The 23,681-nt window shown below is 47.9% G+C and overlaps 1 protein-coding gene across 1 annotated transcript; it reads left to right on the forward strand.

Moving 5' to 3' along the window:
- Positions 1–2,494: 2,494 nt before the first annotated feature.
- Positions 2,495–22,965, forward strand: LOC119378580 (sodium channel protein type 4 subunit alpha A-like; the record flags this gene model as incomplete). The annotated part of the gene is made up of 17 exons (XM_049411777.1): positions 2,495–2,643; positions 3,298–3,401; positions 5,087–5,193; positions 6,512–6,690; positions 7,872–8,016; positions 9,474–9,620; positions 10,554–10,676; positions 11,510–11,755; positions 12,839–12,896; positions 14,755–14,915; positions 16,191–16,543; positions 17,002–17,221; positions 18,723–18,799; positions 20,482–20,602; positions 21,243–21,410; positions 22,048–22,179; positions 22,711–22,965. Coding segments are annotated over exons 1-17 (2,745 nt in total), but the record flags the coding sequence as incomplete, so codon positions are not given.
- Between the last annotated feature and the right edge of the window lie 716 nt (positions 22,966–23,681).

Below are 23,681 nucleotides of genomic sequence, written 5' to 3' on the forward strand. Positions count from 1 at the left end.
GTAAGAAGCTGGGCGGCTACCACGTGTATCGCTTCAACGCTGCCAAATCATTCGGCTGTCTCGGTCCCCTGCACCCGTTGCGCAAGCTTTGCGTGCGACTCGTCACCAGCCAGTATCCTTCATTTGTGCAAACAGTGTATCGATGGCTGTAATACCCTTTTTTTTTGTCGGTAGAACTTATGCTTGAGATGATTGAGAGCCTTGGCTGAGAGGCGTGGTTTCTTAAATAACGACGTTCTATACCTACTGTGTGACTACACCTTGCTAAAGAAACCCTGCAACACTTTTCCAAGTAATCATCGAATGGATTCATTAAACAAGTTTATTGTCTCACGAATCGACTGGCACAAAAATGATTATAATCCGTCAAGTACGAGCGGAGTTACAGGGATTTGTCGCACGCTTTAAGCGCTTTCTCCCTTTTCTTGTACCAGTGAGCGCGCTGAAAGCTACGCAGTAGCGGATGACAAGTTGACAAGAAGCTACGTCCGCTCGTCAGCGCGCGCGTGTCATGGCCTTGGGCACTTTCTTTTCTTTTTTTTTTCTTCGAACGCGCGGGTTGTTTCCAGTGTGATCGTAAGCGAGCACGCTAGGGAGCCTTCATGTGTGCGCGCCCCCTCCCGCACACATGAAGGCTCCCTAGAGCACGCGGGCACGTCGCGGCACCCCGCGGCGACTGCGGTAGCTATGCAGCCCACGATGCTCAAATCAGCCAAAGGCCGTGGACTTTGTATTCATGGTGCGGTCATTTAGGTTTATGGCATCATTTGTCTAGAGAAGAGCGAGCGATTTTTAGATGACTTTGAGAATTCATTGTAAATTCCAGGCCGCGTGCTCCGCTATAATGTCTGGCTCGCGTGTTCTCAGGAGCCTCGACTACCGATCGGCAGCGTTTTCTGACCACGCTGAAAAAGTTTTGCAGGGCGAAGGTAGTTGAGAAATAATTATATATGGCGGGCGTGAGGATTTTCTCCCGTTTACGATTTCTGTTGAAAGACCGAACTTTCCATACATTGGTTCATTTTATTGATTACATGCCCTCTTTGTCGCACATAGTTCTAGATTTTCTCTTGAAATTGAACAGTGGGCATACCTGTGCTAACCTGCGCATGTTTGCGTTTCATTTCGACCTGACAGCACTTGCCTCAATAACCTTTCTCGTGTTCTGTGAATTAACCTCAGTTTTCACCTCTTCTGTTGGGTCAGTGCGACAAATTTTAAACCGTCAGCTCACCACTGTACGGTTGTCTACTCTTATCTGCCCTCAGTTTATCTTCTGTCTCTATTTAAACCATAATTGGGCCTTAATACACTTTCCGTGCCATACTGTAAGCCTCACTATAACGTTTATGCACATCGTGCTTCGGAGCCACGCAGCACTTTTGTCTTGCACCTTGACGTCGTTCGTATCTCAGATACTTGGACATGTTCGTTCTAGCCCTGGTGCTCCTCAACACGCTCATGCTGGCCCTTAAGTACCGCAACTGGTTCCTCGAGTGAGTCTCTAGTAGAGCGGAAGCTCTACTGCGCTGTCTCCCAAGGTCATTCATCGCGTCGCAATGACCTTGTGCCGCCAGGGCGCAAGTGTGGAAGGCGTGACGTCACGCCGCGTGATACGCTGCTGAGAGGCGTCGCAGCTGCGCTCGCTCAGAGCCTCGCCGCTGCTGTACCACGTGACCAGGCGAATGTTTAGTGAAACACTGTGGGCATAGCCTTTTTTCAAAACCAAGCCAAACATACCTTTCGCTCGCGATTACTAGATTTATAAAAGTTCAACCTCAGTCACTTTTTCTTCATAGCATCGCCGCGTATATTTACACCGTTCTCATTTAACCTAGGGTGCACGCAGTCTGATTTTCAAGATCTTACTGCTGTAAAGGGCGTCAAGAATCGTTGTGGAAGAACCTTGCCACTGCAGATGCACTACATGTTACAGTGTATCGGTGATGCAGCGAACCTATGCAATCGGGTATAGGCTAAACCATGACTCTGTTTGCCCACGTCTACAACGCCTGTAATGCTGGACCAATCGCTCCCATTCTAACTAGGCGCTTGCGGAATAAGGACATTGTATTGAAACGGAAAATTTTGCACTTCAGCTGAAATTGTACGCGATGTACAGGTGAATAATTAAACTGAAATGCGGAAATGTTTCGGCAAGGCTGCTAATGCCGTCTTACGCCTTTCTCGAAAGCCCTACACTGAAACTGCCGTGCGCGTTTTCAAGAAAACGAAAAACATGGATTAGGAGTGAAGATAGAGCTATACTTTCTATGAATTCATCTTTTGGTTGACGCAGCGCTCATGTGGACGAGGACGCTTTTCTTAATATTCGTCCTCGTCCACGTGAGCGCTACACCAACCAAAAGAAGAAAAACGTAGCAGGTACAGTCTCTGCTAGTAAGAAATGAAAGATATTCCAATGCTGCAGATTGCGACAAGTGGCCCCCTCTCCTAAAAATATAAATAAATAAGAGGGAGGTGCGTTATTACAATGCGTTATGTGCTTTACAGCTTGCTGTTCCTCGCCCTCTTCACAATTGACATCATGATCCGTGCGGCGGCACGGGGATTCGTGATGCACAAGTACAGCTTCCTGAGCGAGCTCTGGAACTGCCTGGACTTTGTCGTCACCTGTGCCGGGTGAGCTGGTCGTTGTAGAAAACATTTCCATACCATGGCAATTCTCTGCTGGGGACCGAGGTACGTGAGGTATATAACGTTAAGAGCATGGAGGTCGCAGTCCTGAATCAGCCTCGGCTGCCGCGTTGCGGTGGATCTGGAATGTAAGAGGTTTCATTTATTAAGGGGAAAGCCTTAGGTGCCTCGTGAAACACGGACATTGACCGTCGTCGTCGGCGGCGTCGGCGTCAACACGAGTGATGCGAAAACTCATCATATGATGGAAAAATCATACGGGACGTCACAGATCGCGAAAGAGTGTGACGCTATCATGACGTCACATAAAGTGACGTCGCATGATGATGTCATTGTCGCCTTGCCGAAGGTGGGCGGACCCTGGAGGTAGTGTAAAACCACGTTAGGTGCAGATAGCTTTCGGGGGGGGGGGGGGGGGGGGGGGGGGGAGGGGAGGGGGGAGATATGAATACAATCGTATAAGAATAAATAAGAAGAGTACTTTCGCCTTCGAGTCGTCTTGGACAAATACATTTTTTATTTACTAGCAATATCTATTACTATCTAATCAGTCAACCAGTGACACGTCATTCTTGCGGGCAGCTTACTGTGGCCCCAGTATGTGTTCAGTAGGGAAGCTTATATCCTATCTTCGCGCAGGGCCATCGAGCTGTTTGGCACGGCCGTCGGGCTGGGCGCGCAGCTACAGCTACTGAATTCGTTCCGGCCTTTCCGCCTCTTCAAGGTGCTCACCATCTTCCTAGGTAACCATGCTTTCTCCGCCTAATAATGTAGTCGTTTGTATGCCATGATATATGAAAACGGCTATCTGTTAAGAGCAGGCAAATTTTCTTACCTTCATTTCAAGGCGAATACGTGTGTGTGTGTGGGAAGTGGGGGAAAGGAGGTTGAAGTCGTGTACAGCAACATGGTTTAACAAAATTCGTTGCCGGGCCAGTTGGTTCATAATCTTAAATACTGGTTTTGTGCGGATTCGACAGAGGGCAAAGAAAGAAAGATGATGCACAGGACAAGTGCTTGTCCTGTGCATCAGTGTTCTTTCTTTGTCCTTTGTGGAATCCGCGCTATCCAGTATTGAAGACAACAGGGGTTTATCCAGAATTTCGCTTTTGAGGAGGGGTGTTACCAGAATGGAGGGGACTGTAAAAGAGTGCCTGTCTGTATAGGTAGGAGGGTAGGGGTAGGATAGTTTGGGAATAATTTTTGGGGGGATGTTGGGATCCTCCTGGGAGGTTGTTAGGGGGTGCACAGGGCAGGGGTGGGGTGGGTGGTGTATAAATTCCTGTAGAGCAGTGGCGCCATGGTCTGTTTGTTTTCCTTTCGCCGGCATAACGAACGCAAGCAAGGCGTATTAGCGTAATGGCCATGCTACTTCCGTATCAACAAGGCACCGCATGGAGGCATCCGTTCGTGTCCGGTATAATCTCATCCGCTAGCCGCAGTGGAGAGAGTGTGTGTGTGTGTGTGTGTGTGTGTGTTTACAAAGCTCGAGAAGACGAAGCGAAGCGAGGGCTTGTACAAACACGCGCGTTTGCGCAGTTGTCCCTAGGGCTTGCGCCTCTTTCCTATAATCCAATAATTACCGCCGGCATGGTTTGCGCAGTACCCCAGGAAATATTGAAAATTGGCTATGCCTGTGTACTGCATGAATAATCCATACGTCGTCAGAAATATGGGGTGCAGAATGCAACGACGTTGAGCTGTCCAAGTCCTAAAAGGGACTGGCAAATTGCGTACGTTTCTTGTTTGTCTAAAATTGACACAATAAGTACAAAAAAAAATTTGAGCGCAGGTCTTCTCTCTCTCTCTCTGTCTCCCTCGCAGTACCCATTGTCCTGTAACAAGAAAATGGTAATCAAAAAGCTTCAACTTTGTTAATCACAGTCATATGACGCCATGGAAAGCATAAGGGAAATTACCCATGGTTTAAGTGAAAACCAGAAATAGAAAGAAGAAAAAAGTAATTTTCGCCGTACGGGCGAAGCAATGAATGCGACAGCAACAAATTGGAGTGTTATACGAAGTAAGGCTATAGCAGCTCACTCCTTCAACATCCGATCAGGCGTAACTCTACAAAACGCTGGCATAAGGAAATACGGCCGCTTCACGGAGCGAAGCAGTTGTCGTGTTGACGGTCGTCTCAACGCTCACTTCGCGTTGAGAGCACAACACGTACAAGGGTATGAGCCGTTTACTAATCTCAGTCGAGATAGCGCGCGCGCCCTTTTGATCAAAGTCGGGACATTGTATATCAATCCATCGTTCGTTTTTTATTGTCGACGCCGACGCCTGCCTGGATTTGCGCACGTGAGCTCAATCGGTTCATTACAATAAGGAAATTTACCCTCATGAATAGGGAGTTGGATTGTTAACTCGCCACAGCACTGCTACAAACGCCAGTCTAATAAAATTTCGATGCGCCGAGCAGGTCTGCGGGACATCGTGAACACCATCATCAAGGCGACGACGCGCATGCTGGAGCTGATTGTGCTGCTGTTCTTCTGCATCTGGGTGTTCGCCACGTTCGGCCTACAGGTGGGAGGAACTACGCACTGCTTCATGCTTAGACAGAATGACGTGGAAGTTGCATGTCCTCAGTAGCTATCCTCTGGGGTGACAAATCTCTCTGTTTGTTTTCCTCGCGCTCGAACAATAGCATCAAAATGTACGAGAATTGGGATCCACCTTACCGTCCCTTCTGAAGTCACTGCTTTCATTCCTTACTTTACTCCCTGTGTAGGAGTCAAGTACGCCTTAGGACACTGAGTTATTACATCGTGCATTTTTTTCTGTAGATGTTTCTTACTTTGTGATTGATCAAACAGGACAGTTAGGTTTGTGATAATGCGTACTTATTAATGTAACGATATCGTACTACAACATAAACAAAACCTGGGCATTTTGATATACATTCAGCTCGAAAGGAAAGCGTCAAAAGGCGAGGGAGGATCCAAGCACCAGTGTGCGACTTTTTTTTTTTTTTAAATCGTGCCTCTTCTGTTCTCGCTTGGTCCGTAATATGAAAATAATGAGAGTGATTTGTCCTATTGTCCTAAAAGCACGCTGCTTTTTCTGCTCACTTGTATGGGCATCGTATTTCACGAGGAAGAAACGCTGAAAAAGAAAAAAAAAGACGCGTCCCATTAACTTCCCATTTACAACAAACCGCTCCAAATACGTTTCATGCTTTGGGTGCGTGTTGTCGTCTTTAGCGTCAAGTTTTATTTTTGTAACGAAGCCGTGGGCCTAATTGAAAAATTAAACGGGTTTTATTAACTGCAAAGGTAGCAAGCTTTGCGCAATAACGAAGCAAAACAGTGGTTCAGCACCTCACTCCAAAGGCAGTCTTGCGCAATAACGAAATAAATGCGGGTCTCAAAACTTCCAACCTCTCGTAGAAGCGCGCCGGTTCTTTTAGGTTAGGTTAGCTCCGGTAAGGTTAGGTTTGGAAGTCCTCAACACAACTAGCCTGGAGATGCAGGTCCGGGCCATAGCTAGAGCGGAGACCCGCCGTGGTGGTCTAGTGGTTATGGTACTCGACTGCTGACCCGAAGATCGCGGGATCGAATCCCGGCCGCAGCGGCCGCATTTTCGATGGAGGCGAAAATGCTAGAGGCCCGTGTATTTAAATTTGGGTGCACGTTAAAGAACCCCAGGTGGTCGAAATTTACGGAGCCCTCCACTACGGCGTCCCTCATAACCATATCGTGGTTTTGGTACGTTAAACCCAAACAATTATTATTATTATAGCTGGAGCGGTGGAGGGGGCCGCCAGGCATCGCCTGGCGGACGCACTACCTCCATAAACATCGATGAAGAATAAAGTCTTAACTCACTCACTCCTCTCGCGCAGATGTTCATGTCGGTGCTGAAGCGGCGCTGCGTGGTAAGCAGCGAACGACTGGGTGTGGTGGACGCGCAGCTGTACAAGCACATGGCGAACAACCGCAGCCTCTGGATGCGCACGGGCGTTGACGAGGACGAGGATCGCGACCGGTTGGGCTTTGCCTGCGGTAACCTACTGGCTGCCTAGTGAGTGCAGTCTGTTCGAAGCACACACTGTCTTCTACCACACTGTCTTCTACAGGCTAGTCGAAGCGATAATACGTACGTTGGATGCCTAACCAAACACGAAAAGTGACCGTCGGCGTCAGCACGAGTGTTACAAAAAGTCACGTGACCACGGATGACGTCGTGGTGACGTCACAGATAGCATAATTTTGTGATGTCACATGACGCCATCACATCCCGTCGTCGGTTGGTTAAACGTGGACCGAACCCGGAAAAGTGTGGCGCCACGGAGGTGCAGAAGGCTTTAGTGGGAACGAGGGCGGAAGGATAAATGCACTCGACTGAGAAAAAAAATAATAAAAAAAGAAGATGGCTTTCACCTTCGAGTCGTCTTAGGCGAATGCACTAGGGACCGTGTGACGTTCGATATTGAGAACAACATAACTTCGTTGTACTATCCACATATAAACGTAACATTTGGTGTAGCGCGTTGTTGGCATGTATTAGCAAAAAAATAAATAATTGCCTAGGCGCTCGTGTCGAAATTACGCTCTAATCAGTCCCGAAATACTAATTTGATGTTCACTTTAACAGTGGACGTGATGAAGACTGCGAGACCGCTAAAAATAACTATGCAAAGATGTGCATCAGGGTTAAGCAGTCCCTGCTTGATATACAAGTGGGTGTTGAGATCATCTCAGCGGGCCGTCGGTCATGCCACTGTAAATGCTGCATTTCCAATGTGAAACGGCTCACTTCTTCTGCAGTCCCCTCACTCTTACTTTGTTTTCTTGAAGTCCGCATGAACGTAGCGTACGTACGTTGCAAGCGTCATTCTACATTAAACGATCTCCACTGATTCTAACCCACTTCTCAATGTTTAGCTAACGCTTGAAAGATAAGTGACTTGCCATCGAAAAACTATTGCGTTAGATTATGCAGATGAAGAAAGGGCGTACAGAACACACGAAGCACTTCGTGTGTTCGGTATCCTCCGTCATTTTCTGAGTCGTCTAGCGCGAAACTTCTTTTTTTGTTGCAATTGACTACCAACTCTCTCATATTCCATTTCGAATCGGTAATGTCTCTAGTACGCGTCATCACCGCTACACGATTAAACGGCGCTGCCGGGCAGCGCTAAGTGGTTGTCAAGCATCGCTCATTTGTCTGTTTTCATCGTTTTGACAACTTCGTTCGTGCAGTACCTGCGAGCCGGGTTTCTCGTGCGTGACGGTGGACGTGGTGGAGGAGCGACGCGTGTTCCCGTCCTACGACAACGTGGTGGACGCTGTGCTTACCACCTTCAACATATTCAGCCTCGACAACTGGAACATCCCGTACAACATGGTGTGTCTAATCCCCGCCCCGCCTCCCTTTCATTCTACCTGCGTTTACACTGTATAGCTTCTCTCGCCTTCACTTCCCTATAGCGTGTCATTTCCAGAGAAACAAGCGCCGACTCGCGAATCCCCCCTCCCCCTTCCCCCTCTCCCTCCCCTCTCCCTCCCATCTCCTATCCCTCTCCTACCTCTCTCCTACCCCTCGTGTTTGTACTGTACCGTTTCTCTCACTTTCCCTTTCGTAGCGTGTCTTTTCCAGAGAAACAAGCGCCGGCTCACAAGTTGGTCTTTTGTATCTATGCTTTCTCTGCATAGTTATTCATTTTAAGGAGAAGCACGCTTTACAGGCAGCTCATTGTGCTTGTTTGTAGGGGTGTGCAAATAGTGAAATTTCATCTCGAATCGAATTCGAATCGAATAGTGCCGAATAGTGGCCAAAAATATCAAATATCGAATCGAATATCGAATACCAAAGATTTTATTGAAAATTGAATGAAAAAACAACTGCAATGTTGTGTTCCATCGTCATGAGTGCTCCGGGCCCAAAAATCTTCGGGCGCCCATTCACAGCAGTGTTTTAACTGCGCGCCGTAACGATGCGAGTTTCTAAACAAGTGGTGTTGTGCGGCAGCGACGCAGCGTGAACAAATTTTCGCATGTGAAGCCATTCACCGAAGGTTTTCGCGGGCGGAAGTCGGGATTTTTTACGGCGTTTGCGGCATACGCGACCGAAGAAGGCAAGACGTCCGTGCTTTCGTTTCGGAAGCGAAGTTGCGACGGGCTTGACAGTTTTCTCATGTGTGTTTTTTACGTGCTAAAATGACATGATCTCCTTTAAAATAAACACGCGCTCGCCTTTGAACCAAGATATCAGTCAAAATTTTAACGAAAGGCCGACTGTAACGACGTTAGTGTTACTTTTAGCCACCTTACACTAACCAAGTTGCACCATTGACGTCTGTCGCATTTAAATATTCGTCGTGTCGAATTATTCGAAACTTCGAATACTAGCTATTCGAAAGTGGAATCGAATTATTCGATTAGGTATTATTCGATTCGAATTCGAAACGCGAATGTTCGCACACCCCTACTTGTTTGATGTGCCGTATACTATGTCGTAGCATATCGACTGAAGCGTTGGTTGATGAAACTCGCAATTACTTGTAAGCTACTCGTGCCTGCAATCGACTGAGAATGTCGAAGTAATTTAATGCGTTTCTCTCGCATTGCGGCTCGTCTTGTAAGAAGTCTGGGCCCCGATTGTGTCACTTAATGTATTACCAAGTGTGCAGCGCGCTTTCGCCTTCAAGTGTTACAGAGAGTGTAACATGCTGCAGAAAATTTTGTTACATCGCGAACTCGCTACTGTCCACGGTATTCTGTCAGCTCTGTTTCTCTTTATGCGTGACATAACAGAGTCGCGACATTTGCTGTACATTTACATTTCGTTCCATGCCTGTGCAGTTACTGCAGGCTGTCGGTCCTGCATGCTTCCCGCTCTTCCTGTGCACCGTGATGTTCGGCTCGGCGTACCTGATCAACCTCATGCTTGCCGTCACCGTGCACACCTACGTCGGAGAGAACAACCTCAAGCGAGCTCGCAGACAACAGGTAAGGCAGCTGGGATCATCCTTGTACACCTCCGCCAAATCGGAGCACGATCTCTTACCGCGGACTCACCAGAAATCCTCAAGTCTGCCTTTGATGCGGTGTCGTCTTCATTCCGTCGCGGACGGCTGTTTTGATTTCTGAACTCCGCGAAACATTACCCTCGTATGATTAACCTGCATAGCTTGGTTCCTTTAAAAAGCACAGGATGATTACGCGCGTGTGCGCACTATCCCGTGAGCTCAGGTTGTGTTGTCAATCGCTGTAGGCAATTGTATTTCTTTTTTTTTTCACTAACAATATTTACTGCGACAACAGTTAAAAAATAGAGACTACAGTTCTGGTCGTCGTTTGTCAATATTTCGGGTTACACCGCTGTCGTCGTCGCATATCCCACGTTTTGACGCATATCCTTAGCCTCAGCTCGAACTCATTATGTAGAAAAAACAAACAAGCCATTGCTTTTATGCCGAATCAAACTCACGTCTCGTTAGGCACAGTTAGCTTACCAATACACTATACTGCATAGCTACCGCGCTTAGCTGTTCCTGTGGAGGTTTTAGCGTCTTCGACGCATATTTGGAGATATTTTCGGAGCCTGCACGTATGCTTTAGAGGTAAAAGGAGTAAGTATGCGCTCGTGCAGCATAGTTTGTGCACGATTCAGTAGTGTATTATCATTCCGATCTTCCCACAAGAACGTTGCGAAATCGCTGCCTTAATTTGGTGCTGCTCAGTGAAGTCTCATCGGTATCCTGCCCTTGTTAATGTCCTGTCGTTGTTGTGCCATTTTACCATGCCATTTTGTTGTGCGGAAAAGCAGTCGCGTGATCGATTTTGGAGATGACCCACTGAAACTTTAGAATGTACGAGTTCATGTAGCTGGAAAAAGGTCACGGCGTCAACGAGTCTACTGGTGGACTTCATCTCTTGCAGATGGAGCAAGGGTCCCTAATGGACTTGACACTCTTCCAAGAGATAAGTGATTTCGAGGTCAATGTGGACCACCTGTACGTCCAGCCGCTCGTCAGCCTCGCTCAGATACCTAGCGCCCACAAGGTACGCTTTGGAACTCACCCTCCTGGATCACGAGTGCATGCACGCGTGCCCGTGAACGCACAACGCTGCGCATTTAATGAGCACACTGGTAAAATGCAAAGAAAGAACGGTATACGTACCTTTAGCCTCAATACGCGATATAAATATCGCGTTTTTCACTACGCTATGCTATAAGGAAACCCCTCCTGTGACGGTACGGTGAGACGCGCTTTTTACAGTCCGTGGGGGTTACGGAGAGCACAGCTGTTACTCCCGTTGGGGGCAGGAAAAATTTCAGTTTTCTCTGTGACGTCGCTGCAGACGAGGGGCCTGTCGGCTTTGCTGTGAGCGAAACAGGTTATAAGTAATGACCGCAAACGTTGTGCTTCAAACTGAAACCATTGGGCGAGAACGAATCAGCACTAACGTAGGGACGGTGAGGGAACGGTAGACAATCAGGCGCTGACCGTCCCGTCTTACCGTCCCGTCTCTAGTGCTGTTTGTTTCTGTCGTGATAGTGTACCATTTAGCCCAGTTCGGCTTACTCACGCGAAACAAATTTTTGCGACATCGGCTGTTTTTGTGCTATCTTTGTACCAGACGTCCTTCCATTGTGCGAAATTGAGGCTGAACTGAGCCAGCCAGTGGTTTAGTTGGTAAAGCCATGCCCATTATGTACTCCTACTCACCCTTCGATACTAGCGGCACGGCTAAAATGGTTACGCTGCCCATACGAAAGGATCCGCAATTCTTGCTTTATCGTTATTGGCCCTCCTGCTCATTGTTTTAGTATACCTTGCAGCTGCTCTCTAAATGTCCAACTGAAGAAGATTGCGCACGTTGGACTGTCGCAGGTGCGTCAGCTTCGCTTTCAGCAGCGGCTTCGCCGCGGTGAAGGGGAGGCCCTGACCCGCGAGCTGGGCTTCGGCGCTTTCGCCGACATGGTCGTAGACGCGGCGAATGCACCCCGGCCTCTGCTGCGAGCCGCCACGCGCGTACCGAAGCGACCGTCCGGCACCAGTAATGGCGAGCAGTACATCGACGCGCACGAGCAGCCGCTCTCTGCTGCAGTAGCGCCAGTGGCGGTACGCATCGTGAATGTGAGGTGTCTGAAACGTTTGTGCGGATATTTTGAATACACGCACGTATTCACACTCGCACGGAAATTGACAATACTTTTTAATTAAAAAAAATCAATCAGCTTCGTAGTAACAAATAATGAGTCTCATAGTAACGAATGGTGACCTCCGATTCGAAAACTGAATCGTATATGACACTATTCGATTTTTCATTCTCAAGTTTCAGATATCCGCGCTGCTCTAAGGAGGACGCGTTATCTGTTTCAGAACGCGAAGTGTTACCACAGAATAGAGACTACAGGGAACAGAAGATCACCTGTCTTTCCAAAGTGATAGATAGAGGCCTATCATTTCGGTCTATCACTTTAATAATAATAAGAATAAAAAAGAATGGGCCGGACTGGAAGACCTATCGTATCGCCGTAAACTTGCTCGTTTAACACTTTTCCATAAGCTTTGTAACCATCCATTTACTGACAACGATTTTTTCCGTCACCCCACGCCATATCTCCGTGTAGTGATCATCCTTTCAAAGTTATACGCACATAGAGCCATTCATCGTCTTATGCCAACTCATTCATTCCTCGAACAATCTTTTGGTTAAACAATTTGCCATCAGACATTGCTACTGAAGCTGACATAAAGAAATTCCAAGATTTACTTTTCTGTGATGGAAATGTGTAGTAATATTGAGTTGATTGTTGTTTTTTTGTTCATATTTTCTTTCGTATTAGTTGCCCTAGTGTTGAATTGCTGTTTTTTTATTGTTGCACCGTATATTGTCGTTATTCTGCAGAATATGCATCGCGTTTATTAATATGACTGCATCCCCCCTCCCACTATGTAGTATCCTCCCCGTGACGGCCTACTGGGCAACATCAATCAATCAATCAATCAATCAATCAATCAATCCATCAATCAATCAATCAATCAATCAATCAATCAATCGACGCTAGCATCAGCCGCAAGCCGATTGACGTTTCGACAAGACGACTTGTCTTCGGCGGGGCACCTTGTCGCAAGCGTCTTTGTCGAAGCGGTTTCGTACATCTGAGTGCCGAAAGCCTGCATGACTATCGACGCACGCGCTCGTATTGTACGCAGGGTGCCAGCCGTCCACAACGTCAGCATTCGGGATCTCGAGTGGACATCCCTCTGCGAGGTACGCTGAGAAACGTCGCTTGCTTTTTTTCTGGTAACCGTGCTAAAGGTATTAAGAAGTAATTTACATTGTCTCTAGGCACCCACATCATTCTGCATTCCTGCCGATTGTTCTTTAGTTTATATATGCAAAGTATCAATTTCACCATCAGTCTTCTAAAGTTTACTGAAAGACGGAAGGCTCTCCCAGCCAAAGGCGTAGCCAGAAATTTTTACCGGGGGGGGGGGGGGTCTTCAACCGTACTTTCTATATGTTTGTGCGTAGGTTTGTATGTGTACGTGTATATATACGCAAGCAAAACTGAAAAAATTCGGGGGGGGGGGGGCGGTTGAACTTTCTCCCCCCCCCCCTGGCTACGCCCCTGCTTCCGGCGATCTGTTATCGCTTCCATTCTTCAAGCAGCCGGCATTTATACCATACCTTGCGATTTTCTATATTCTCTTTCGCCTTCGATTGCGTTTTCCCGGCCTCAGTGCCTCTTCGCTTAGCCGCGCATTACACGACCGACCGAATTCCGCTTTCTTCCACTCAACGCTCGACTCGGATATCAGTCGCTTCTGAGCTAAAAACTGACTTCCGCTCGTATATTATGTAAATGAAGTGGATAATATGCGAAAACGTATTCGTTTACGAATCGTCGCTTTCGCGTATTTATGGCGCGCAGATGTCCCAACTAAGGTCTATAATATATAAGGGCCTGTAGACAAACAGTATAAAGTCAGATATTTGCAGATTGGCTCTAGAGATAATTTGGTGGATTTATGGAGTGGTATCTGACTTTTTTAAAGACGGTCGACATTAGGATTTGTTAAAAAAAAGGCTTTATTTGGTTATTTAACTATTTATTCGTTTGTTTATTCGCACTCTATTCGTCGAGGGCTCCGGCATATCGGTTGTAAAATATCATTTGCGTAAATTTACTTGGCGGTACAGCGAAGCATTCGTAGTTTGACAATAGCGGAGCAGAATTCGATGTAGACGGCGACTGCAGTCTATATGAAGTTGTGCTTCGTAATTTCAACTATGTCGGGACTGCACAGGCACACATGCGCCTATCCAGTCAGGCCATGGTTGATCTTACGAAATATTTGAGATTTGAGAAATATGCGGTGCTTCGAAAGGCTGAGAACGATCTATTATGCGTGGATGGTCCAGACAAAGTCACGCGGGGATCCGATAGCGCTCTGCTGTAGTATCGCGAACAACCGTACGCGAAGCGCGTAGGTTATCCTTATAATCGCGTAGCATCGGTTTAGACGCGCGCTTTGTGTGCATATCTCGCGATTTTAACACGATGTGTTCGATAACGAAGTATCCGAACGCGCTCGCCATGGAGCACTCTTATTAAGGCGGAAGTCGTGGCTATTTTGGCGCTCCCCTTGGCGAGATTTGCGCGAGACCTTGCGAGACTTCGCGCGCGACGCATTCGTGAGCCCCGTCTTAAAACCAACACGACTTTCTCCGAGCGAGTAATGACGTCACATAATGACGTCACCGATTGCCAACGTTAGTGACGACACACGACGATGTCATGAACTGACATCGTCACTATGTCAAAGGTGGGCCGATCCCGGGGGCCAGTGCAACAAACACCACGTCAGGTGCACAAAGCTTCAGTGAAGGGGGACGAACATAGGAATCGACGGAGAATTACGTCAAAGTAATTTAATGCGTGTCCCTCACGCTACGGCTCGTTAAGCCTCGCAGGAAGTCTGGTACCCTAATGTGTAACTTAATGCATTACGAACTGCGCAGCTGGCTATCGCCTTCAAATGCTATAGAGAGTGAAACGTGCTCCCAAGTTTCTTGACGTGGTCGATCTGAGGGACGGTTCAAAATGGCGCGACCTGTCACGCAGCGGACTGGGCCACCGTGCGACTCGTGTGCCTGGAGTTGGAGAAGAGTCCCATCCTGGACCTCACCATCCACGTTCTCATCATCCTCAGCACACTCTTTCTCGCCCTGGATGGCAGCTACGCGAACGCTCAGTTCAAGAGCATGCTCACCTGGGGAAACATGGTACGTACATCGTGTATGTGGGGCACCTTCACCCGAGTATCTAGATGGTACGGTATGGAATAAGCATATTGTATACGGTCGAGAGTTCGTCGTTAACAGCTGGTCGTTTACGTCTTGAGCATGCATTGAGCTCTGTATAGAGATTGCGCATTGTATACTCTAGGAGGCTGCTGGTTATAGATAATTGAGCGCACAGAGATCGGAGTGACAGGCCAGATCATATCTTGCTTTTTCCTTAGTAACTTTCTTTGCTAACAGTTGCTGCATCTTATGGCGGAGTTCAATACGGTGGTGGTGGTGGTGGTGTGTGGCATGACCACCCTTACTGCGCATGCGCATACCCTCTCCACACACCTCCTCTCCACTCCCCTCTCCCCATCCCCCCTCTTGGGCATGCACCCTTGAGCTCCTCTCCAGAGATTGCGCGTTGTCCACCCTAGGAGGCTCGCTGGTTACGCCTCATTCTCTCCTGCGCATACGGAGTACGAGATCGCGAGTGACAGCGCCAAGCGCGTGCGCGTCCCCTCTCCCTCTCTCTCCTCTCCTACACTCCCCTCCTCTCGCGCGCCTGTCGACCGCGTTCCCCGCTCTCCCTGTGAGAATTAACGGCCAGGCTAGAGGGAAGACACGACGCGCGTAGCGTTCCTGTTCGCGTTCCACGACGCGAGGTCGGTAGCATGCCCGAGGTCGGCAGCATCCTCAACGAACGCCAACGGTATTACGCATGATCGTGCACCATAACTACATATAGAGTTGTCCGGCTTCGCATCGCCTCATGGTCCCCTTTATCGGGAGATGGTTTTCTTTATCTTACGTGTTATTTTCGATACTTGATATGTAAGTGTACTTTGCTTCGCTACCATTGTGCTCATTTACCTGTAGTTTTGTATTTTCTTTCTGATGTAATTATGTTCTTCACTTCCCTTCCTTTTATTATATATATATTTCTGCGTGTATTCATTTACCTTAGCCATTCCCCTCTACAACGCTTCTTGTAAGCACTGAGGGTATAAATAAATAAATAAATAAATAAATAAATAAATAAATAAATAAATAAATAAATAAATAAATAAATAAATAAATAAATAAATAAATTGACACAAGTCCAGGTGGCAGTAGCGTGAGTTTTAACCGAACACTTACAGCCTTTATCAACTGTTTCGAAGAGCCACTGCATTTGCGGTCGGCTTTGCTTGAGAGCAAAGACCGCATGCTTACTGCTTGAGACCGCGTATATGAAACTTTGGTCTTGCACCTCAAAACACCGCAATGCAGGCGGCCAGCGTGGCCTTTTCCGTCGAGATGACCATCAAGCTGTCCGCTCGGGGCTGGTCCTTCTTCCATAAGAAGTTCTCGGTGCTCGACCTGGGCGCCGTGGTGTGCAGCATCACCTCCGACTTGCTCGTGCTGCTCCGCTTCGAAGTGGGCGTCCGCACTCGCTTCCTCCGCCTCTTCCGGCTCGTGTACGTGGCTCGCACGTGGGACACGCTCTTCTACATGCTCAACATGATGCTGTCGCTGCTCAAGCCGCTCATGAACCTGCTGCTCGTCATCATGCTCGTGGTCGTGGCGTTCGCCGTTGCCGCCGAGGACATCTTCGACTCCGGAGACCGGAAGCCGATGTCGCGGTGAGTTACTCGCCCTTGTGTAACTTCCTTTGTCCTCGTTAGACGCAGCCAAATGAATACAACGGACAATTAGGCCAGGGAAAGCATGGAGGACGTTAATTGTTGTCTTCAACTGTAGCGTAGTAATTGTGACGTAAATTGAAATTTAACAAAGTGGACGAAAGATCACCCTTTCCGTCGGTGGGATCCGAACACAGCCTTCAATTCACGCGTACGATGCTCTAAAAATTGAGCTACGACGGAAGGCACTTCCCCATTTACTTGGGTATTTCTATGCATGTAATTCTTGGTTTGCCTGCGTTTAATCATAGTAACTTTTATTGGGATAGGCTTACATGCTGGATAGACTTACCAGAGTGCGCCTCTCTTAACGCCGAGTACTGCCGATTGTACGTATATATGCATTAAATCGATGAATGACGCTGGAATTACACCATGTCCACCTCCACTTGGCGCAGGTGGAACAGCCACGATTTCATGCACAGCGTGCTTCTCATGGTGCGCCTGTTCTGCGGCGACATGTTCGAGCCGCTGGTCAACTGCTTCCACGAGGGCTACGGCAGGCTCCGATGCGTGGCCTTCTACAGCGCCGTCTTCTTCGTGGGCAACTACGTGCTGCTTAACGTCTTTCTCGCTTTCCTGCTCAGCAGCTTCAACGTTGACAGGATCGTCGAGAGGGTGCGGAGACCGGGTTTTTTTAGCCGCTTGCGTATTTACGGCCTATTTATCCTCAAGCGGCACTGCCGCCCCGCACCTATCTCACTGGCCTCTTGGCCTTCTCTCACTCGGAGCAGCCAATGAGAAAGGGGCGGAACACCATTTGCGGGGCGGGGCGGCTTGAAGATAAACAAGCCCTTAATACAGTCAAACTATATACATATAAACAAAAAGTTGATGTATTGCGATAAGTTGTGGGACGGCGCACAAGAAATTATTGATCATGTATGTTCAAGTATTATGCAGACCAGACCACTTTGTGTACAAATATTTGTTAGGGATAGCGCAGGCAAAAAACAGTCACAGTTTCACCGCAAGGGCGAAGCAATGAATGCGATAGCAACAAATTGTAGTGTTACACGAAGTGAGGCTGGCAGCTAACTGTTTTGTATCCGATCTCGCATTACTACAAAACGCTGGTGTAAGAAAATACGGCCGCTCCAGGGGGAGATGCTCTCCGAATAGTCACTTCATGTTGAGGGCGCAGCACGTAGATGGGTATACGAGCCGCTCGCTGTGATGGCTGTCGAGATAGGCGCTCGCGCCAGCGATAGCGACCGCGCCCTTAGATTCAAAGTTCAAAGTGGCTGCTCGCGCGACAACCCCCCCCCCGCCCCCCACCTCGCGTCTTTTCATGGTCGTTAAAGACGGGCGGGGCGTTTCCTGTCTGCTTCGACGGCAGGCCTTCCGAGTGGGGTGATGTTATCGCATGCACCCTCCGAGCGACGGAAATGGGCCGGCTCGTTTGATCTCTGCTTCGGCCGCGTTCGTCGCCCCCGCTCGCGCGCTTTTACCCGCGGTAGAACATGCAATGCGCGGGGGGATCTTATCAATTTTGACTTCATGCAGGAAGGACATGACGGCGACGGCGAAACCCGTCGAGACTGTCCATATAATTGCTATCGCAATAAAAAATCTGTCACTGGCGACTTAAGGAGACCACACGGACAGCGTTAAATATTTTAAAACGATGAAGATAAATAGTCAACAGTCTCGGACAGTTACAACATACAAATGTTGTATCCTCGCTTAAAATAATGTCATTAATCAAGTATAAAATATGTACACTCAGCAATACAACCTCGCTACAAACGCAAGACGTGCTGTCGTTGTGGAAACGGGACATTCGTGGCGAACAGCTTCGTCATTTCAAGTAGAACAACTCTGATCGCGCCGCATTTGTGGTTTGCATCACAGCGAGCAAGCAGACGCGATCAAAACGAGATTTTATTGTTATCTGTATATTGCCGGAGAAATGACTTTAGGAGAGCGCAGAGAAACGTTGATGCCGATGTTGTAGCACACATAGGTCCCTACTTACTGACACTTATATTTTGATGCTTATCATAATCCGCCAAATCGAAAATGCCATGCGCAAGAGTATGCGTTGATTATGATTTCGAAAAAAAAAAAAGAAAACAGCGATATAGGGCTTAGTAGTTCTTCTTTTCTCTCAACGCAGAACTCGCCCGGAGAGATCCTCTTCGAGAAGATTGTGTGCAATTGCAAGTCCTGGTTCAAGCGCAAATGGAAGCGATTGTGGGTGCGTTCACGTTATTTTTTATCTCCGTCAGATTTCTGTGCTTTTGCCCTGTGTGATGAATAATATGGTTGCGTGTATTGTCTTGCATAATAATGCGAAAACGACGTGAAGAACAACGGCTGATGACAATGCGCAACCAAGAAATAAGACTGTTTGAAAGGTGCTGACTTAATAGCCAGTCACTTGCCTTCTGTTCTTCACACGACTTCATCATTTTGACCAGCAAAAATGTCACAAATTGGTAGTTTCGTCCGAAAAGGCGTAGTTTTACAGCAGTCGACAGTGATAGGAATGTTAAGTGTTGCGACTGAACTTCTCTTACTATGTTCTAACTATGCGCGGGTGTGAGAAATTTGCACGTCGTCGCACGAAAGGCAAGCTGGGCGGCGTGGAGGTAATCTAGAAGCCGTCTGATGGCAGCCAGAGTTGCGCATCTACTTTCCCCACGCCAGACTCTGTTGCCATTTGCCGAGCGCAGTCACGCGGTTCTTGAAATGTTCCAGAGATGCAACCTTACGTGTGCCGTTCTTATTGCACTTCAGGTTCTCGTCGTGCGAATGTCAAATTGCACAGGCACCTCATGCAGTCAGGCCGGTATAAAATACGAAATGCACTCATTACCCTAATCCCAATACAACGGCTCTAAACCCACTACCGAGTGGTCCACCACAGATAGCAGAGGCGGGGGAGGTGGTTTTGGGGGGTTTAAGAGAAGTGCGCGGATGTATGCCAGTGCCAAAATTTCTAAATACTTCCTAGAAACTGTCCGCCGTCTACTAAGTGTAAACACGTCCAATATTAAAGGGATAATTGACAGCCGCCCGTTTGTAGCACGAAGCCACAAGGAAATCCATACGGATACCTCAGAAGTGAAAGCTATCTAGTTGAAGAAAAATTCGCCTTGGCTCGAGGATTTACTGGTGGCTTCGTGTTACAAACTGGTGGTTGTCAATCATCTTTTTCGTAACCCTTCAACCACCTTGCAGGAATCCGCAGAACTCGTTTACAAACACGTCCGATGTTTTAAGTTCGGTTAACCTTCTTGAATTATTCGTAAATATTCGTAACAGCCCAGCGTAACGGGCGTCTCTATTTTATTGGGGCGAGACGAGATTGTGCGGTAAGCCCATGTCGCGAATTTATTTTGCTCAGAGTGCTTCTTCATTTTTGTGCGATTCGCAGCAACCCGTCACCAATGGGACGCAGACACTTCCCTCCGCAGAGAAGTAAGTGTGTTAACGTAAAGAAGTAATAGAAATACAGTTGACGTAACGATGCCCCAATTTCACGCTTCTCTGTTTTGCGTGTCGTTACGAAATGTCAGCATGCTTACGACATGTCAACACTTAGTCAGCATGCAGGCCTACATCCTCAGCATGCAGGCCTCATTTTTTGCTGTTGTTGTTGATGTTGTTCTGCATTGTTCCTACTGGCTTGACGTTAACCTAATTTGTGCTTACTTTGTTCTTACTTTGTATCGCCCCCCTTACACAATGCCTCCACGAGGCATGTAAGGTACTTGTAAATGAATAAATAAATAAATAAATAAATAAATAAATAAATAAATAAATAAATAAATAAATAAATAAATAAATAAATAAATAAATAAATAAATACGCCTTCTCCCGTCTTCGCAACTTCAGCTATCAAGATTAAGCTAGCACATGTATGTGCGCAGGACCCCAGGCTGGGCGAGCAACGCTTGGCGCGCGGCGCAGCGCCGAGCCCAAGCCCTGACCGGCCACCGAGCTTTCCGGCTCCTCGTGGCCCTCCTCATTGTGCTCAGCAGCCTCGTGCTGGTGAGGAGCTAGCCATCTTTCTAGGCTATTACAGATTTCAACTGTAAAGGAAGACATTTTAAAGACAAGTCAAAGTTGACCCAGGTGCCAGGATAGGACTTGAGTTCCGGGTATGTATTGCGTAGACAATGACTGATTGATTCATACATTTCATTTTATGGCGTAAAGCTCACTGATGGCCAAAGGGCGCCAATATATCGTGTGCAGTGTTCGAAATTTCTGGAAGAGACACAATGCATGTGCATGTAAAATGACCGTAAATGGTTCTGCGTAGACAGTCAACGGCTGCAGTAAATTAGTCGGGTAATTGAACACAGGCGGCCCGCTTAAAAAAATCAATTTTTCACCGAAGCTTTAAAATAAATTTTTACTCGATTACTTTGACTTATTGCTATAGCATTTGAGAAGGTCGCGGGATCGAATACCGGCCGCGGCGGCCGCATTTCGACGGAGGCGAAATTTTAGAGGCCCGTGTGCTTAGATTTAGGTGCACATTAAAGAACCTCAGGTGGCCGAAATTTCTGGAGCCCTCCACTACGGCGTCTCTCATAATGATATTCGGATTTGGGACGTAAAACCTAAACAATTATTATCACGTTATAGCGTTTGAATTTGTGAATTGAGAGTTATGTGTGAGCAGTGTCTGGAAGGCGGCCCGAGACCGGCCATGGTGCGCGGCCGACTGGAGCTGGCGAGTGCGCTGTTCACCGTGCTGCTCAGCGTGGACGTCGCCCTGGTGCTTGTCGCCAAGGGCCCGCACGCTTACTTCTCATCGGGATGGCACCTGCTTGACTTCATCGTGCAGTCGGTATGTGCCTCAGTTATAGGATGTCTGTTCGCAGTGCCCTGTGCTCGGGCCTCTTTCAAGGTAATAGTCGTTCGCAGGACACTGTCGCCTGCCCGCACTGCGGTATCGACGCGCAATTATTAAGGCGAAAGCCTTATATGGCTCATGAGTCAAAGACTTGATTTTGGCGAGACCTGATGACAATTCGCGATACCTCGTAGGCGTCAACACGAATAGTACAAAAAGAAAACTAAGTAATAAAGGTCGGTAAAAAGTAGTCATCGAGTGACTTAATTATGGCGCCACAAGTAGCCGAAATGTGTGACGTCATCATGACGCCATCTGATGACGTCATGGTGGGCCGATCCCGGAAGTGGAGGAACACCACGTCAGGTGTAGAAAGCTTCGGGGTGCTGGGGCTGTTCATTACAATCGAATGAGAAGCAAAAGAAGAAGGCTTTCGCCTTCGAGTTGTCTTATTCGAATGCACAAGGGACCCTGTGACTTTCCCCCCTGGTATACAGACGGCAGCTGCACCGATAACCGCATTAACGTGTAGAGGTATGAATTTGTAACTTAAGTCTTCGTTGTAGGCCGATGGCGAGGCGAGAGAGTGCTGATGGGCGGACACAAGAACTGTTCCTTCTTCGTTTCGCAGACGTCGCTTCTGTACGAGGTTTTCGACGTGATCGGCGTGCAGGGCTCGGTGATCGACGTGCTGCGCGCCACCAGAGCTCTGAGGCCCGTGCGAATCGTGTCCCTATTGCCGGGGATGAAGGTGGAATTTCTGGTCTTAAAGTTTGTCAGAGATAATCGATCTATCACTGACTCTGAACATGTGATTTGCCTTTTAGTGCTGCTAACAGATCGAGTTATTTAAGAATCCTTGCATTAATTAATTAATTAATAATTATTTAATTAATTAAGTCAATCTGCCTATCCAATGTAGAAAGGGTTTTGATAACCAGAATAGCATTGAAAAAACTCAGTAAGTACAAGTTAGTAAGTGCACGAACCAAGTAAAGCTTTTTTAATACTGAGCTCCACACAGAATGTAATCCGCCATAGCCAAATGTAATTCAATCTTGTAAAGAGTTTGTGAGGGACAGCTGCTAAAGCGAATCTCTTGTGTTACGGCTCTCAACGCATACTGTCCACTTCACACAGACAGCTCGAGTCCTGCTGTCCCGCACGCTTTGTAAGTATACGCGACGAACACACAGACAGCGTTCATAACAACTGCATATAAGTACTCAAAGATGCAAATTAGATGTAAACTAAGAGTTCCCATGGAATGACGATAGTGCCGTGCAGCTGCTAGGTCGACGCGCTGGCCTCGTCGGTGCCGTCCATCGGCAACGTGCTCGTTGTGTGCGCCTTCATCTGGATCATCTTTGGCGTGGTGGGAGTGAGCGTGTTCGCGGGTCGCCTGTGGCACTGTGTCGACGCCAGGGGTCAGTCGCTCGACCCCGACCTGGTTCCCGACCGCGCCACCTGTCACATGCTGGGCTTCACGTGGACCAACGAGAACGTGCAATTCGACAACCTGGGCGAGGCGTCTCTCGCGCTCCTCCAGGTGCGTCTTCCTGGACGGACAGATCCAGCCAAGCACGCTTAAGGGGGGGGGGGGCCCTCAAACATTTTTTGAACATGACCAGAAAATGCTGCCGATTGGTAGTCGAGGCTCCTGCGAACATGTGAGCCAAACGTTGTAGCCCAGCACGCGCTACGGAATTTACAATTAAATTTCAAAGTCAGCTAAAAATCACTCGCTTTTCTCTCGACAAATGATGCCACGTACCCATTATCTACTGCGTCATATAACCAAGAGCACATTCACACGGGGCCATTGGCTCATTTGAGCATCGTGAGCTGCGTAGTTACCGCGACCGCCGCGGTTTGCCGCGACGCGCTCTACAATGCGAGAACTGCGCTATATAATTACACCAGCGCGCTCGTGATCACACTAAAAGTGAAGCGCGCGTTCGAAGAAAACAAGAAATTAAAGTGCTCAAGGTCATGACGCGTGCTAACGTAGGGACGTAGCTTCTTGCTCTCTTGTCAACTCCCCCTGTGTAGCTTTCAGCGCGCTCGTTGGGACGACAGGAATGAGAAAAGGGCTTAGGGCGTGCGACAAATCCCTGTAACTCCGCTCGTACTTGACGGATTCTAAAAATGTTTGCGGCAGTCGATTCGTTAGACAATAAACTCCGAAAGTGAGGTCATTCGACCATTACTGGGAAAATTTTTTCACGGTCCCTTTAAAGGGACACCGGCGAGAAATATTATTAC

Source organism: Rhipicephalus sanguineus, unplaced genomic scaffold (genome assembly GCF_013339695.2).
Source record: "Rhipicephalus sanguineus isolate Rsan-2018 unplaced genomic scaffold, BIME_Rsan_1.4 Seq883, whole genome shotgun sequence".
In the NCBI taxonomy this organism is placed as follows: domain Eukaryota; kingdom Metazoa; phylum Arthropoda; class Arachnida; order Ixodida; family Ixodidae; genus Rhipicephalus; species Rhipicephalus sanguineus.